General features: G+C 38.9%; 1 protein-coding gene across 12 annotated transcripts in view; it reads right to left on the bottom strand.

The window, feature by feature from the left end:
• Positions 1-11,034, bottom strand: part of ECT2 (epithelial cell transforming 2) — a 71,092-nt gene extending 60,058 nt beyond the window's left edge. For 2 of the 12 annotated variants that reach the window (XM_063807324.1, XM_024355799.3), the window contains exons 1-8: positions 10,816-10,988; positions 7,050-7,201; positions 6,338-6,417; positions 6,137-6,229; positions 4,549-4,731; positions 2,646-2,735; positions 1,451-1,558; positions 48-121 (exon numbers count right to left, since the gene is read on the bottom strand). In XM_063807324.1, the coding sequence (XP_063663394.1) occupies positions 48-121; positions 1,451-1,558; positions 2,646-2,735; positions 4,549-4,731; positions 6,137-6,229; positions 6,338-6,417; positions 7,050-7,179 (758 nt within the window). In that variant the 5' untranslated portion in view covers positions 7,180-7,201; positions 10,816-10,988. Of the gene's footprint in view, positions 1-47; positions 122-1,450; positions 1,559-2,645; positions 2,736-4,548; positions 4,732-6,136; positions 6,230-6,337; positions 6,418-7,049; positions 7,202-9,229; positions 9,553-10,556 lie in introns of all 12 variants that reach the window. The other 10 variants (XM_063807326.1, XM_024355801.3, XM_063807325.1 and 7 more) reach the window with 9 other exon arrangements.
• Between the last annotated feature and the right edge of the window lie 6,552 nt (positions 11,035-17,586).

Raw genomic sequence — 17,586 nt, 5'->3', positions numbered from 1 at the left:
AGAATGTTTAATTTACATAATGAACTACTGAATTTCTAAACACTTACTGTTCATTCCGCCTTTCCCAAGCTTTATAAATCCATTCTGGCTTCATAATTGGAGTACCTAGACTCACAGCAACCTAAAAATATAAACATTACAGTGAATTTTCTCCTTAAATAACTGCATTCAAGGAAGTTCTAAACAGTTACATACTTAATTTTTTGCAGTTTTAGATCACTATCTGCTTTGTAACAAAATAATTTAAAAATTAACAAACTATCTTCCAATCATACAAGTTAGGGTAAAATAACTTCAAAACAAGTTCCATGGTGTCCGAACTGTTTCCTTATTTTAAATAAATATATCTCTGAAGTTCATCTTTATTAAATTTCTATTTCTCCTTTCTTCACGTTTACTTCCTTGAAAGTATGACCCTCAAGATGGCACTACAGAAGAAGACATCCGACTAAGTCACTAAATCCTTAGATATGAGTTGAAATATTTAGGGTAAATTGAAGAGTACATTAAAATTACCATTTGCTACACAAATACACTAAGGGAGACTAAGAAAAAATGATAAACTCTTGCTAAGACATTCAACTATAATCTTAAACTAAGATTCAATCCTAGTAAGAGTATTTTCTCCTATTATAATATTCACAAGTTAAATCTTAGAACCACTTTATAAGAGCAGAGCTCTGTTCTTATGAAGGGCACTTAGACGGCCAGGCACAGTGGCTCATGCCTGTAATCCCACCACTTTGGGAGTCCGAGGCAGGCGGATCACCTGAGGTCGGGAGTTTGAGACCACCCTGGCCAATATGGTGAAACCTTGTCTCTATGAAAACTACAAAAATTAGCCGGGCATGGTGGTGCGCACCTGTAGTCCCAGCTACTCGGGAGGCTGAGGCAGGAGAATGGCGTGAACCCAGGAGGCAGAGCTTGCAGTGAGCCGAGATGGCACCACTGCACTCCAGCCTGGGTGACAGAGAGAGACTCAGTCTCAAAAAAAAAAAAAAAAAAAGGCACTTAGACAAAGAGTAAATTACCTACTTTCACAATTCCTACAATGTTATTCATCTACCAACCCTCATGATCCTAGTCATCTTTCAACACCTCACTCAAGTTCCATTGCCTACTTACAACTTAACCACTCTTGGCCAGGCCTGGTGGCTCACATATGTAATCTCAACACTTTGGGAGGCCAAGGCAGAAGGATCACTTAAGCCCAGGAGTTCAAAAGCAGCCTGGGTAACAGAGCAACACCCCATCTCTATTTTAAAAAAAAGAAAAGAAAAGAAAAGAAAGAAAACCACTCTTATGATTTAAAATTTTTTACTAAATATATTCATAGCAAAAATTGAGTTTCTCTTCTTTAATTGTGGAAGAAATAGATAAAAGACTGTTATTAAACCCATGCCAAAATAATGCTGTATTGAAATACACAAAAATACCCAAGTTTACATACCCTGAATTTTTCTCCTTGTGTACAATTTGCCACCAAATGTGTAACTTTTGAATTAAAGTCTTTTCGAATAACTCCACCCATGTGATGGACCAATGTCACCAACCTGACCTCAAAAGAAAAATTAAGCAACACTGACTTTATGGTTAATTTGAACAAAATTTTAAACTATGTTTACCCCTCATTTAACATTTGCTAAATACTTTCTATTTATAAAATACATACGGGATTTGTATAAAGCTATTAAATTTTATGTCAAAGTAAGTATAAAAAAAGATTAGTTTGCCTATTAACACAGGCAAAATTATAGAGGTGGGATTAGTAAAGATTTCACACAAAAGTAAGTTAAACAACCGCCTTTCCTATGGCCTAAATATATTGCTTTTTAATACCATACTGTGTAAATATATTGGTTTTTTTAAAAAAATACCAAGTTTTATCACATGAAGACTGTTCCCACAAAATCAGAGTAATACCTATCAGTTCCAACAACAAAGTATTGTGAACCAAAGAAAGAACTTTCTGGCCGGGCGCAGTGGCTCATGCATGTAATCCCAGCACTTTGGGAGGCCGAGGCAAGCGGATCACGAGGTCAGGAGATCAAGACCATCTTGGCTAACACGGTGAAACCCCATCTCTACTAAAAATACAAAAAAAATTAGCCAGGCGTGGTGGCGGGCGCCTGTAGTCCCAGCTGCTCAGGAGGCTGAGGCAAGAGAATGGTGTGAACCTGGGAAGCGGAGTTTGCAGTGAGCCGAGATTGCGCCACCACACTCCAGCCTGGGTGACAGAGCAAGACTTGTCTCAAAAAAAATAAAATAAAAATAAAAAAGGAACTTTCTATGAATTCTCTAGGGCAATAGAATACTTTCAGGCTGAACTTGCATAATAAGAAATTGCAATGTATAAACAAAAACTTTAAATAACCAACGTAGCCAATATGGTAACAAGACAGTCAAACAGAATTGCTATGAAATCTTTCTATTAATTCACATCAGAAAGCCTAGACAAAACACTGGTCTCTTTATAAGGCTCTTCAGGATTTGTTTCTTCACAAAATTTAAAATCTGGTATAGCCATAATAAGTTATCCTTCAATATTTTAAAAATAAAACCGTAATACTAAAAAGGAAAAAAAAGCCAATTTTAATTTATCTTGCTGTAAAAAATACGCTTTGAATTTGTTTCGTAATACTTACTAGTTCTTCTTTTTTCCTAAATCCAGTAAAGCACAGTACTAGATTCATCATACTTGTACAATACAACGGGCGACATGAAAATGGCAAAGGCTGAAGGATACAACAATTTTAAATGTGAGCTTTCTCTTTAGTAGAAAATACAACATGACTTTCTCAAGCTAAATATATTTCCCCTCTTGCCATTCAACTTTCCCAATCCAAAGATTTACTGGCATTTTTTCAATATGCAACAAAAAAACAGCAAAACGACAGATTGCAAGTTTCCCAATAAAAATATTTCCCGATTCCTTAATCATATGCAATATACATAATCTAAACATACTTTACTCTCAGCAAATTAAACAAATATTAAATGCACTCTGACAGACATGAAGTACTGACTATAAGCAAACTTTTCAGACTCCATACACTACTATAGATGATTCTAATTAATGTTATTAAAACAGGTCAGAGGCATTTTATAATAAACACTGAGTAAATATAATACACACACTTAAACCAAATATAATTCTAATCTTTAAGCTAATAAATGGTGATATTCAGTAAATAATTTACCCAACGGTTGTGTGTGTGTGTGTGTGTGTGTGTGTGTGTGTATAAAAGAGAACGGTTTAAAAATAATAAAAGAATAAATTTGATTTTCATCATTATATAAGATTATTTTTCAAAATTTGGCCTTTTAAAGTTTATTTGGGTTTTGAAACCAACCACTCCAAATCAAAATGTAAGAGAATTAAAGGTTAACACGTGCTTATTATTACTAACATGTGTAACAACAGAAGTACAAAGACCTAAGCAATTTTAAGTAAACAAGGCAAGCTTAAGAATGCCAAGACAGCAACAAAACCAAATAGGGACTAACTCTCATACGACTCATATTGAAATGCTGTTTAAAAACAAAAAGCAGCCGGGCACGGTGGCTCATGCCTGTAATCTCAACACTTTGGGAGGCAGAGGCAGGAAGATAATGTGAGGTCAAGAGTTCGAGACCAGCCTGGCCAACATGGTGAAATCCTGTCTCTACTAAAAATAGAAAAAACTTAGCCAGGCGTGGTGGCATGCACCTGCAGTCCCAGCTACTTGGGAGGCTGAGGCAGTAGAATCGCTTGAACCCGGGAAAGCAGAGGTTGCAGTGAGCAGAGATCGTGTATTTATTTATTAAATAAATAAATAAATACAAAAAGCTAAAATAATTTTTGAATTTTAAGTTATACAGTAACTGATAAAAATGGAACTGTGGTATCTGTTCTGTGTTGAGAAAAATAAAAGTTTATGTATATGTATGAATTTCTGGAACCCAAGTTTAAGCAAGTAATCTTCTCTAAGACATTGTGGTATTGATAGTGTATACGCCAGGCGCAGTGGCTCACACCTGTAATCCCAGCACTTTGGGAGTCCGAGGCGGGTGGATCACGAGGTCAGGAGATCAAGACCATCCTGGCTAACACGGTGAAACCCCGTCTCTACTAAAAATACAACAAAGTAGCTGAGCATGGTGGTGGGCACCTGTAGTCCCAGCTACTTGGGAGACTGAGGCAGGAGAATGGCGTGAACCCAGGAGGCGGAGCTTGCAGTGAGCCGAGATCGTGCCACTGCGCTCCAGCCTGGGCACAGAGCAAGACTCCGTCTCAAAAAAAAAAAAAAAAAAAAAAAAGACTATGTATTTGTCTGTGTATATGCATATGTACAGTTATCATTATTTAACTTTCAAAGGCCTTAGCTTTTCACTACTAAGTTTAAAATGGAGGAATTAAAGGACCACATTAGAATAGCCACTATTATTCCTATTCTAAATATTTTGCTCTCAGCAATCAATGAGATTTTTCCAAATAAATTTTTTGCTAATTAAAATTCATTAATAAAAATTTAAACTTGAAAAGTCATAATAAATGTATATGCTTACCTCTCCTTTTTGTGAACAATTTAATACAACTGGTGGTCCAATAACTCTACAATCAGCCTTGTAGAGGTCATTAAAGACAGAATCCTGAAAGTCCGTGACTACAAATACATTTTCAAATTCCGGAGAATCCAAACCTTCAAATTCTTCCACTGACTCCATCTTTACAAAGCCCACTTTAATGTCCTTTTCATCATATAGTTTGCAGAAATAAAAATTATTTATATATCAAATAATCCATCTGTCTCTCTAAATAAGGCTTAACAATCAATTCAATATCAACTTTAACATGTTTATATTTGTAGAAAATAAGTTTCTATCACACAATAATCAGCATTACACTTAATGAACAACCATATTTCTTTACATACTTACATTTTTACATATACATATCTCCATTCAAATTAAGTTCTTAAATTTTAAAGATCAGTATTATAAAGGCATAATTCTGACTAGTATTAGTCATAAATCATCAAGTATGCATAAGTTCCATAAAATTAGAATGCTAAAGTTTTTAAGTACATGCATTTTGATATCAAGATGCATTAGAAAGATATCCACTACTGACCAAGAAAATGATACCATACATAAAGTTCTTATTGTACAAATTAACTATCTTCAGAAAAATAGGAAAATAATACTATAGCACTTAATACTTACAGAAAGAAAAATCAGCATAATCATTTTAGTAGATATGTAAGATATATGAGAAAGATGTGCAATATGTAGCAGTTGCAGCATGGCAAATGTAGGATATAAAAAGGCAAGTTACTTACAGTAAACACTTTATACATCCACGAAAAATAATGAAGATACTAAAGTACCTATATAACTCTTGTAACTCTTGTGTTAAATTAAAAAAAAAAAATTCAAAAAAACTCAAAATGGGTCAGTAAATTATTTGAATTTTATTTGCAAGGCTGGTGTGACGTGCTAAATTATGTACCCCCAAAATTCATGTTGAAGCCCTAACCTAGAATGAAGAATGAAGTCCTTAGAATGTGACTATATTTGGCGATAAGGGCTTTAAAGAGGTAATTAAGGTTAAATGAGATCATAGGGGTGGGCCCTAATCCAATCTGGTGTCCCAATAAGAGGAAACACCAGGGATGCAAGGACACACAGAAGAAAGGCCATGTGAGGACAGCAAAAGGACACTGCAAGCCAAGGCGAGAGGCCTCAAGAGAAACTAAACCTACACACACCTTAATCTTGGACTTCTAGCCTCCAGAACTGTGAGAAAAGAAATTTCTACTGTTTAAGCAATTAACTATGTGGTATTTTGTTATGGAAGCCCTAGCAAACTAAAACAGCTGGATTCCAGAATTAGATTATTTTGTATGCTGAGGCAAATTCCCTGATTATAAATTACTGTGATTTATAATTTTGGAAATACAGCAAGAATTTAGACTAAATATAAAATGAATGAGAAAAAAGAAGCTAAGGAGTTAAAAAGTATAAAACAGTTTCTATTCATTAAGCTTCAGATTGCACACAATACACCTTGTGCCTAATTCCAATCACCAGAAAATAGAATAATACAATCAAGGGAAGTGCAGCATGCCACATGCAATGAGTTACTTTGACCTACCATATTAATAACACTTTTTATTAATTTTTCATCCGATTTTCCAGGACAACTTTCTTTTATCTTTATAACAGGGACTTCCATTATTTTAATAGTCTGTGGAAAAGAGACTTAAGTATGAGGTTAAGAAAGCTATGAAACTATTTACACACTGATGGAAGAAAAATTGCATTACAAAAAAAACTAAAACCTAAAACTCCGTACCTTTAAGGCTTTTATAAGTTCTTCTTGTTTTGCAGCTTCTTGAACCAATATCACTCTTGTTTCAATCTGAGGCATCTCTTCTGTTAAAATTTAAAATGTTTCAATATGTTTATCATGTATTAACATCACAATCAGTAGGTCCTTATCGCTCTTTTGGCTATATCTGGTATGTATTACATCTTTGAGGGAATCATAACTTTCTCTAAATTTAATAGGACTCAACTCCCAACTTATTACAAAAATATCTGGCTATATATCACTTTAGAGAAAGAGAAACCATATTGTAGCAGGGTATACAAACATCAGCATTCCTCCTAGCCAGAGAATGCGCTATCTTACATAGTCATCCTCCTCAACGGTGCATATAATTTTAGGAAAAACCCATTTATAAAGTGGTAAAGGAAAAAGTAGCTTTCACCTAACCAGTCATGACTGTATAACTTCTAGCTAACAATGCTGTAGCTAGACCGCCCTCACATACAGAAAAAGGAATATCCAAATTAAGATGCCTCCCTTTTCAAAGCTGCAAAGCATACAAATAACCCAAATAATAATCAGAAAAATGACATAGTGTAAAAGGATTCTGTAAACAAATATTTACTTAATACCTGTGCTCTAGCATTACAGTTGGTATTAAAATTAAATCTTAAGAAAGTCACTAATAAGTTTAGAATTAAAATAGAAATTGTTTTAAAGCAGGTAACAGGTTTACCTTCTACATATGAAGTAGATCCAATAAGTAAGTTTTCCTTAGAAATCTCAGTAACTTTAGAATCAAAAATGGAAGAGTCTGCCAAGCTAGTCCTCCCAGTAGTGGATGTTAATACACTATTTTCAGCCATGATTTGTATTCTTCTAAATCAGCTGAAAAAATAAAATTTGAATAAAAATACATAAACATGGTCATTGGGCAAAAGTAAGTATTAGAGGCTCTTTTTACCTAGAATTTATAAAAAGTATTATTACCCATTTTTTTAATGAACCAAAGAAAGATACTGACCTTCTCTGAGCCTCAGTTTCTTTTTCTGTAAAATAAACATACTAATACCTGACTCAGAGGAATATAATAAAAATAATGTATCAAAAGCACATAGAACATTACTAGACATACAACAAACACTCAACTGTAGTCATAAATATTATTCTACCTCCCTTCTCCACACCTTTGCCCTCAACCAATTTCTCTTCCTATATTCAATTATAACACCACCATAACACACCTCCCACAAAAATCCTAGCCAAAAATCTGAGCTCTATCCTAATTTTTTCCTCTCCCACATTTCCCTCCCCAAAATTCCTATCAATCCCACCTCAAGTATCTCTGGAATCTGGCCCCCCTTCTCTATACGCTCAATGACACAATGGTCACTTGGTCTAATAAACCAGCTCCACACAACTTTACCATCAGTTTCCTTAGAAATCACTCTCCACATGGTTTTCAGGAATATGCACCTAAATACAAATGTGACCATATCACTTCCCTGCTTAACAACTTCCATGAGTACTCCTTATATGTCCAAGTCCAAATTCACCACCAAGTTCACAATTTGGTCCCCACCTAACTATTCACCCTCACCATCTGTAACTACCCCAGTCCCTATACAATCTATGCAACAGCAACAATGAATTTCTTAGCTATTTTTCAGGCACAAATCATAATTTACATCACATCTATTTGCATTTAGTGCTCGACTCTCCACCTATCTTGTCTTCCAACCCCCAATCCATCACTCTTGACTCATCCTCTGTGGATGTCTCTAAACCTCTCCGGTATAATTGGGCTGGTCCCTTGTCAGTATTTTCATAATTCTTTAAAAACACCTCTCCCCTAAAAGGTTTGACAAAACAATTATGCATGGGTGAGTGCCAATATAACTCTGGACTATGAAAGAAAATCCTTTTTTAAGTTTTCCAGGACTTAAGAAGAGTTTAAAAGCTAGACAGGGAATAAAAGGTTTAACAAGTTTTCATCAGGGTGGGTTGGGGGTTCACAACTGAAATCCCAGCACTTTCGGAGGCCAAGGCAGGAGGATCACTTGAGGGCAGGACTTCAACACCAGACTGGGCAACATAGCAAGACCCCATCTCTACAAAAAATTTAAAAATTAGCCAGGTGTGGGTGGCAGGTGCCTATAGTAGCTACTCAAGAGGCTGAGGTGGGTGAATCACTTGAATCCAGGAGTTTGAGGTTGTAGTGAGCTGTGATCCCACCACTGCACTCCAGTCTAGGTGACAGAGCAAGACCCTGTCTCTCTAAAAAAATTTTTTTAGAGATTTTTTAATCAATTTTCAATAAGTCAACTTTACTGAGAGTAAATTTCTAAAATATTAGGCAAATATACAGAGGACCCACCTTTAACGAGAGCTACATGTCAGACTTTCCCCTTTCCTACTTCTTCAGATTAATAAAATATACAAATACCTTCCTCCAGAGTCTTAGCAAAGTAACAGTTTAAACTGTATGCTGTTATGTGACACTTCAAAATCAGGCAACTCAGCTTCCTGTCTCAGCCCTGCACATAGTCAGTTAAACCTCAGTTTCCACATTGGTGGAACACACATAGTACTACAACTCAAATCTAGTTAAGATGAAAACTGAATAGATGTCTTAAAGTGAACAACAAACAACTATTCTCACGTAATATTCACAATATGGATATTTCTTATGGCTTTACCATACATCCATGTCAATCATTATTCTAAGGCTCTCCAAAGGAGCGGTCCAATAGTTGTAAAAGCCTTAATTTAGAATCAATGATAAATTCTATCCAACCCTATTATTTTAAGTCTTCTACACTCAACCATTTCCAATGAAAAGGCATTAAAGTGGCTTTCATTCAAAGTCCCCTTAAAAGAATGTTTTAAAAAAAAAAAGTCAGGAGATGAGCTAACCTGCTTTAAGGACTGGAAGAGGGAAATCAAAAATACCATTTGAAAGGCCGGGCGCGGTGGCTCACACTTGTAATCCTAGCACTTTGGGAGGCCAAGGCGGGCGGATCACGAGGTCAGGAGTTCGAGACCAGCCTGGCCAACACAGTGAAACCCCGTCTCTACTAAAAATACAAAAATTAGCTGGGCGTGGTGGCAGGCACCTGTAATCCCAGCTACTCAGGAGGCTGAGGCAGGAGAATCGCTTGAACCCGGGAGGCAGAGGTTGCAGTGAGCCAAGATCATGCCATTGCACTCTAGTCTAGGTAACAAGAGGTAGACTCCGTCTAAAAAAAAAAAAAAAAAACTTTTTGAAAATATTTACATTTTTCTCCTATGCCTCCCTCTTTAAGAGGGAGCACAGCAAATGATCAAAAGCAGATGATTAATAAAAGGGAGGGAGCATAGCAGATGATCGAAAGCAGATGATTAATAATTAAAATTGCCCCTGATGATACTGTATATGATCAATTTATTGCCAAAACAGCTTCAAAATTTATAGAGAAAAAGAGATGCACTACGGTAACTTGATGACATAACTAACATCCAACAGTCTGATTAGAAATGGAAATATATTAATCGCTTTTTTCAAATTACTGTATTCCAGAAGCCTTTAAAATAAGCACAATAGGATCAGTGTTCATAAACCTACACAGCTTCTCACCCAAGAACAGACCCAAGGAGCTTCTTTATCCCAGAGATAAAATTTGCCATGTAAACAAACATTCAAGTTTCCTTTTACTTAAATACTTTTCAGGCAATCATCTTCCAAGGTGAAGGACTAAAATGCAATCCTAGATATAATGGTGGTGTTATTAACAATAACATTACTATTAACAACTGACATTTACTTAACGCTTAATACGTGGCAGACATTGTCCTAAACCTTTTAATCTCTGCAGTAATCCTAAGAGGCAGGTCCTATTATTATTTTCAATGTATGGATGAAGAAACGTAGGAACAGAGAGGTTAAGAAACTTCCCCTAAGTCAAACTGTTAGTAAGGGGTAAAAGAGGTATTCAAAGCCCGGCTGAATCCAGAGGCTGCGCCTTTAACCACTAAGCCAGACACATCTGTGCCGGGTGGCTGGGGAGGACGAGGGGCGGATGGCCTGGATTTATCTTGCAAAAACGAAAAATTAAACTTCCCGCAAAGAAGCCAGAATGAATCCTAGAATAAAACCACGGCGCACTCTGAGATAAGCCCCCAAAGTCTGCAAGTGCCGGCCCCCAAAGCCACAGGGCTGCGCGGCTTGCCAAAATCCCTTTCCCAACTCCCTCCCTTCACCCACACTCTTCTGTCCAAAAGAGCCAACAGGTGAGGGCGAAGATGCCCAGCAATACTGGGGGCTTCGGTCTCCCACTCCGCGTCAGGGCCCGGCTGCTGGGGGTGGGGTGCGGCGAGGGAGTTCCCGGAGCCGGGAAGCCTGAGCTGGGGCGCTCCGGAATTCGCGGTCACTAGGGGCGGGGACGTCGACCGCAGGCAAAAGAGCCCTTGGCTCTGGAGCCGCTCGCCCACTTGCACCTCTCTCACTCACACAGAGTCCTTACCACTCTCAAAAAAGCCCTAGGAGTTCCACCTCTTCAAACGCCGACTCCTCTCACAAATACCGCCATTCCAGGCCGGTGGCCGCCACAACCGATTCAAAAACTAAGCTGCTCTCTCTAAGAGCCATGCCGATTGGCGCGTGATGTCAACCTCTTTCCCATAGGCAGGAGTCTCCAGAGGGGCGGTGATTGGTCGACGCTCTCCACCTCCCGGCAGGCGCCGCTTGATTGGTTGTGCGTGTGTTTCAAATAAGCCCAACGGCTCGGGCGTCGGGACGTCAGGAGTTTGCAGAGAAGTGCCCGGATGTGGCCAGGAGGTGGCGGTGGTGGCTCCTGAGGTCTTAAAGGAGTAGCAGGTGTTTCTGTGACTACCGCATATTTACTCAGTAAACATCCTACTTCCTGAGGAAAGTTTGGGTGGATTCTCCTCGGCCCCACCCAGCTTTTTTTTTTTTTTAAACGATACCAAATCTTTTAAGCTTAAATCAGTGCCGCCAGAGATAAATGTTTCCCTGCTGCTTGCTGTGAGCTGTAGGATTTTCCTATCGGGATGCTTTCTGCTTTAGGAATGTATTTAAATTTGAGTTAAGGGATTTTGACTTTGATGGTTGTATTGGCGTGTGGCAGAGCCAAGGACCGGTCCTAGAACTCGGACTCCCCAGGTGGACTTCAAATCAGCAGCCGCTTATTTAAATGCTATTATTTAAAGCACTGCGCTCCCATCTAGGGAGTATCGCGGGTTAGAATCAATTCTTAGAAATTAGAAAAATTCTCGGATTTTTTTAAAGATAAGCTTGCATTTGATAAAAATATGCCACGAGATTCTAGAATTTTTGGAGCCAAATTGCTTCGTCGTTGCCCTCCTCCGCCCACTAAGAACTTGTACTTTCCCCTAAAGTCTAGTCAAGAATGTATCAAGTTTTTCCTGTGATTAGCGTTGCTATTATGAAAATAATTTATTTCTTTATTTTCTAAATATGATACCATATAACACAATCTCTTAAGAAAAATACACCCCCACCAGGTGGGGTTTCCATAGTTCCCACCTGAAGGCTAATATAAATAGAAGAAGAAAGGGGAATCAGATGCCAGAACCTAAATACCAATAAGAAGAGGCAAACGTGTACTTTGGGATGGAACACTTGTGAGCATCTCAAGCAGGTCGTGGGGACTTAACAATTTTTTCTAATTTTGTCAGGCAATCTTAGAATGCCTGAAAAGTTTATAATGCTGTCCACAAAATGAATGAAGCAATCTGGTAATTATTGGTTTCCCTGCTTGTCAGTATTTAAGTCTGACCTTCATTAAAATGCTGTGATAACTGTTACGGCAGAAGAAAAGAAAAACAGTAATTGAAATTTCCATTTGGAATGTGCTTGCGTATTTGGAAGTTGGGTGTGCCCAGCATTCCAAAAATGTTCATCACTGAAAACATATTAAGCTATTGTGGGAAGCAGCCCTACTTCCTTTGTGCACCGCTTTCTGCTCAACAGACTTTCCAAAGCTAATGATTAACTGTGTATGGTATCATTGCCATGAATTTTAAGCTTCCCTAACAAAAGCTATAGTTGATTTCTTTTAAGGGTTGTGTGGCAGTTAGATTAACAAATAAACGGGTAATACAGTCTTTTTCAATCTCTTAGGTCTTCATTTACTCAGCAAATATTTACTAATTTTAAGACAGCCATTGTGCTTGTTGGGGTTATAAAGATGAATAAGGCATAGAAAACTGCCTGTCTGGACCACACAATCTGGTGAGGGAAATTAGCAGATAAACAGATAATTACAGTATAAGGGAGAGAAGAAAGAGAATGAACATACTGATAGTTTACTATGCACTTTATACCTTATTTAATCCTTAAAACAACCCACAAGTAGGTATCATAGTCCCATGATACCATGAAACTATAGGAAAGGTTTAAGTAACTTACCCAATGTCTCCTAATAAATATTTTAGCCCGCATTAGAACCCAGAAATAATAAATGAATGTAAATAAAGTCTAGTGTAGATCTGTCTGCAGGCTCAAAGAAAGCAATGTGGAGAGGAGTATTTCAGATAATCGTGTGCATAGGTGATCATATGCCACTTAATTGCACCTAGCAGAGGGCTGGTGTCTGGCAAAGTAAAACATGATCCCTAATCTTCAGGTCTTTTCAAAAAGCTAGTACTGCAAAGGCAAATGTTACACATTGCTCTCTAATAAACACAGGAATCTTCACATATAGGTACCAAATAAATATTTCGAGAGTGAATGAGCTAGATCCAAGTTCATTCATAATGTTTGAGAGACTGGATGTCCTGATTAACTTAATCATAGTTTATTCATTTAATAACTATTAAGCACCCATTAGGTACTATGCTAGCACTGAGAATATAGGTGTGACAAGACAAATATGGACCTTGTTCTCATGGCACTTCTAGCAGATAGCTGTATTTGCGGTGAAAATTTATTGTATGCATAGGTTTTCACAGAATTCAAATACCTACAAAACAATGATACAAGTAACTTAGTCTTACTGAGTCAGAAGCTGTTTCAAGTGCTATAGTGTTTCAAGATCAGCATTATGAAAAATTTTTAAATACTATATACGGCATAGGCAATTGAACTGAATGGCATATTAACCTTGAACTTTTTTAAAAACATAAATTCTTAATATTAGCTTGTTTACATGCACTTTAGGCTCTCATAAAAGCTCAATATATATAGGAGACAGTAAACAGTTTGGTGTGGCTGGATCATAATATACATGAAGAGGACAGTGGAAGACAACTGACATATGCTAGGTTAGGCTAGGTGTGGGGGCTCATGCCTATAATTCCAGCACTTTGGGAGACTAAGGCAGGAGGATCCCTTGAAGCCGGGAGTTCAAGACCAGCCTAGGTAGTGACTGCACTCCATCCTGGGCGATAGAGCAAGACCGCCCCCCCCCCCCCACCATCCAGCCCCCATCTCAAAAAAAAATAAATGCTGGCCAGGTGCGTTGGCTCATGCCTGTAATCCCAGCACTTTGGAAGGCCCAGGTGGGCGGATCACGAGGTCAGGAGATCGAGACTCATCCTGGCTAACATGGTGAAATCCTGTCTCTACTAAAAATACAAAAAAATTAGCCGGGCGTGGTGGCACGCGTCTGTAGTCCCAGCTACTCGGGAGGCCGAGGCAGGAGAATGGCGTGAACCCGGGAGGCGGAGCTTGCAGTGAGCAGAGATTGCGCCGCTGCACTCCAGCTTAGGCGACAGAGCGAGACTTCATCTCAAAAAATAAAAAATAAAAAGTAAAATAAATGCCATGTTAGAAGGAGCTTGGGAAGAGCTCCACTGTCATGACAGAGTTTAAACTTTATGCTGAAAGCACTGAAGATCAATTAAAAACCTTGAAGCAAGGAAATTATATGGTCTGTGTTATTTTTTTAAAGTAGCGATCAGGACCGGACGCAGTGGCTGACATCTGTAATCCCAGCACTTTGGGAGCCCAAGACGGGCGGATCACCTGAGGTCAGGAGTTCGAGACCACCCTGGCCAATATGGTGAAACCCCGTCTCTAAGAAAACTGCAAAAGTTAGCCAGGCGTGGTGGTGCGCACCTGTAGGCCCAGCTACTCCAGAGGCTGAGGCAGGAGAATCACTTCAACCCAGGAGGCGGAGCTTGCAGTGAGCCGAGATCACGCCACTGCACTCCAGCCTGGGCAACAGAGCGAGACTCCGTCTCAAAAAAAAAAAAAAAAAAAAAAAAAAATTAGCAATCTGGGAACACAACACAACTTCACTTGAAATAGAAGAATGAAATAGAAGAAAGACCAGTGAGAATACGGTTGAATTCAAACTCATAGGAAATGATAGTCTGAACTCAGATAGAAAAGATGGGTTGGAGAGATAAGGAATAGGAAAAATTACTGGGACTTTGATTAAATATAGAGGATGAGAGTGGAATCAAAATATGTAAAAATTACTACATCCATATAAATTTCTGATAAATAGCAGTATCATTGAATAAATAGAACAGTTTCCAAATTCAGAAGACTAGTTCTCTGTCTTTCTTCCTTTGATGAACCAGCCAATTAGATTCACAGTTCCTTGAATTTTTGAATCCCAAAACCTCAATCAACACTTATGTTGATGGACAATATCCTAAATGTTTTACACTCAATTGCTGTAGTTCTGAAATGTTAACTTCAAACATTCCATTCTGATTACAAAATTTTCTTCCCATCTTTTAATCTCTTTCACACATGAATCAAGGATGTTTAGCCTTCAGTTCCCCCTAACGATAGCACCCCTTTCTAACCCATGGTCATTAATTCAGCTGCTGAAAGACCACCACTTTCACTGTCTTACTTCTCTTCCTGCCTCTCTGATGTTTCCTTCTCGGTTTCCTTTGCTTAGATATTATTGTTCCCCAAAGTATTATTCTCAGGCAACCCCCTTTCCCTAGGTGAACTCATTCATTCCCAGGGATTTAAGTTATACGCATATGCTTCCACATCTCTCTTTCTTGCCAGACCTTGTTGAAACCCACTCTATAATGCCAGTTTACCAATTTTTTCTGCTCCTGTGACCCACAATCTTATCAAACTCTTTGTGTGCTAAAGTGAATTCTTCTTTTCCCCAGCTCTCCATCCTTTATCTCCTCTGCCTCCTGTATTTCTCTCCTGATTAGTAGAATCCCCATTCACTCTGACTCCCAAGTTGGATCTCTCAAAGTCATCTTCCTGTTCCCTTCCTCCTCTCGGTCTCCCTGCACCACCAACCCCAACACCATTCTCCCAATTTGACCTGAAAAACATTTCTAGAATCTGAATCTTCCCCCTTCAGTCCACTGCCCGAGTTTAGGCCTTCATTATCTCTCATCCAAACTATGACAAGGACAGCCTTCTAGTTGGTCTTTTGGGAACTAATCACTCTCTCTACTTCCAGTCATCAGTCACAGAATTATCTTCATTTAGAAAACTAAATATGACTATGTATCCCCCTCCTTAAAAACAAAACTAAACCAAAAGACATGGTTTCTTCACTGCTCACAGAATAAAGTCCAGTATAAGATGGACTTCCCAAGATGACTGTAACCTAATTTTCTATCACCCTCATCCCTACCACATATGCACCCTGTGTTCAGCCATACTGAACTTTTCGTCAGTCCACAAACATTCCAGGCGATTTCATAAACCCCTACCTTTGAATATTCTTTTCCACCTGCCCTGCCTCCCTCTGTCTGCATGAAAATTCCTATTCATTCAGGACCCCACTCGAGCATCACCTCAGTGAAGCCTTCTTTGACTATCCCATGGAGAGTAAGCTGCTTCTTCTGATTTGTATGAGCTTAATACTGTTTATACCTCAGTATGGCTCCTGTCACCTTGTATTGGAAATATTGGTTAACATGGCTGTCTCCTCTATTAAAATATGAGCTACTCAAGAATAGGGAAAAGAACCATATCCTTTCCATCTTTGTACCCTGGCACTTGTGCTCTCAAAAAATATCTATGGAGGCTGGGCACCGTGGCTCACCCCTGTAATCCCAGTACTTTGGGGGCTGAGGTGGGCGGATCATTTGAGCTCAGGAGTTTGAGACCAGCCTGCGGCAACATGGAGAAACCCCATCACTACCAAAACTACAAAAAATTAGCTGGGCACAGTGATGCACTTCTGTGGTCCCAGCTGCTCAGAGTGGGGGGATGGGGTGGGAAGATCTCTTGAGCCCCGGAGGCGGAGGTTGCAGGGAGCTGAGATCAAGCCACTACACTCTAGCCTGGGCAGCAGAGCACAACCCCATCTCAAAAAAAAAAAAAAATTGCAAAAAAAAAATTATGGAAAAGAGGAAAGAAGAGAAAATAACCAGATTTTTTAGTAGTTTGATTTCTGTCCATATCTTATTTCATGTCAGAGGCTGGCTGGGGTTTCTGCATCTTTTTTTTCCATCGGTAAATTAGCAGCCATGAATACTCCTTCTCTACTTGTTACTGTTGCTTTATCAATTGTTCATGATGTCAAAATAGGTCAGTAAGTTCACATTGATTTATTACTGCCTATTTCTACTTATTAACTTGGTTACGGTTTTGTGTATAAATTGGAATAAATTATCTGCATACTAAATATTAGAACGTGCTTTCTAACCCTATGTGTTTCTCTTACTCTCTTTTTTTTTTTTTGAGGTGAGATGGAGTTTGCTCTGTCACTCAAGCTAGAGGGCAGTGGCACCATTATAGCTCACTGCAGTCTCGAACTCTTGGGAACTCCTGGGCTTAAGCAATCCTCCCACCTCAACCTCCCGAGTAGCTGGGACTATAGGTGTGTGCCACCATACCCACCTAATTTTTTTTTTTTTTAATTTCAAGAGATGGTGTCTCGCTGTTTGGCCCACACTAGTCTTGAACTTCTGGGCTCAAGCAATCCTCCCACCTCAGCCTCCTGAGTCACTGGAATTACAAGGTACAAGCCATCACACCTGGCTAACCCTATGTTTCCTAAAAATATGTGATAACTCTTTCCCCATGATTATGGGGTATCTTAGCCCATTTCATTGCTATAAAGGGATACCTAGCTGGCCATACTGGCATGTGCCTGTAATCTCGGCTACTCAGGAGGCTGAAGTGGGAGGATCACTTGAGCCCAGGAGTTCAAGGCTGCAGTAAGCCATGATTGCACCACTGCACTCCAGCCTAGGTGACAGAGTGAGATCCCACTCTAAAACAATGTTTTTTTTAAGATGGAGTCTCACTCTGTCATCCAGGCTGGAGTGCAGTGGTGTGATCTTGACTCACTGCAAACTTCATTTGCCGG

This window comes from Pan troglodytes, chromosome 2 (genome assembly GCF_028858775.2).
Source record: "Pan troglodytes isolate AG18354 chromosome 2, NHGRI_mPanTro3-v2.0_pri, whole genome shotgun sequence".
NCBI classification, from domain to species: domain Eukaryota; kingdom Metazoa; phylum Chordata; class Mammalia; order Primates; family Hominidae; genus Pan; species Pan troglodytes.
This window is presented reverse-complemented; position numbering and strand designations above follow the sequence as displayed.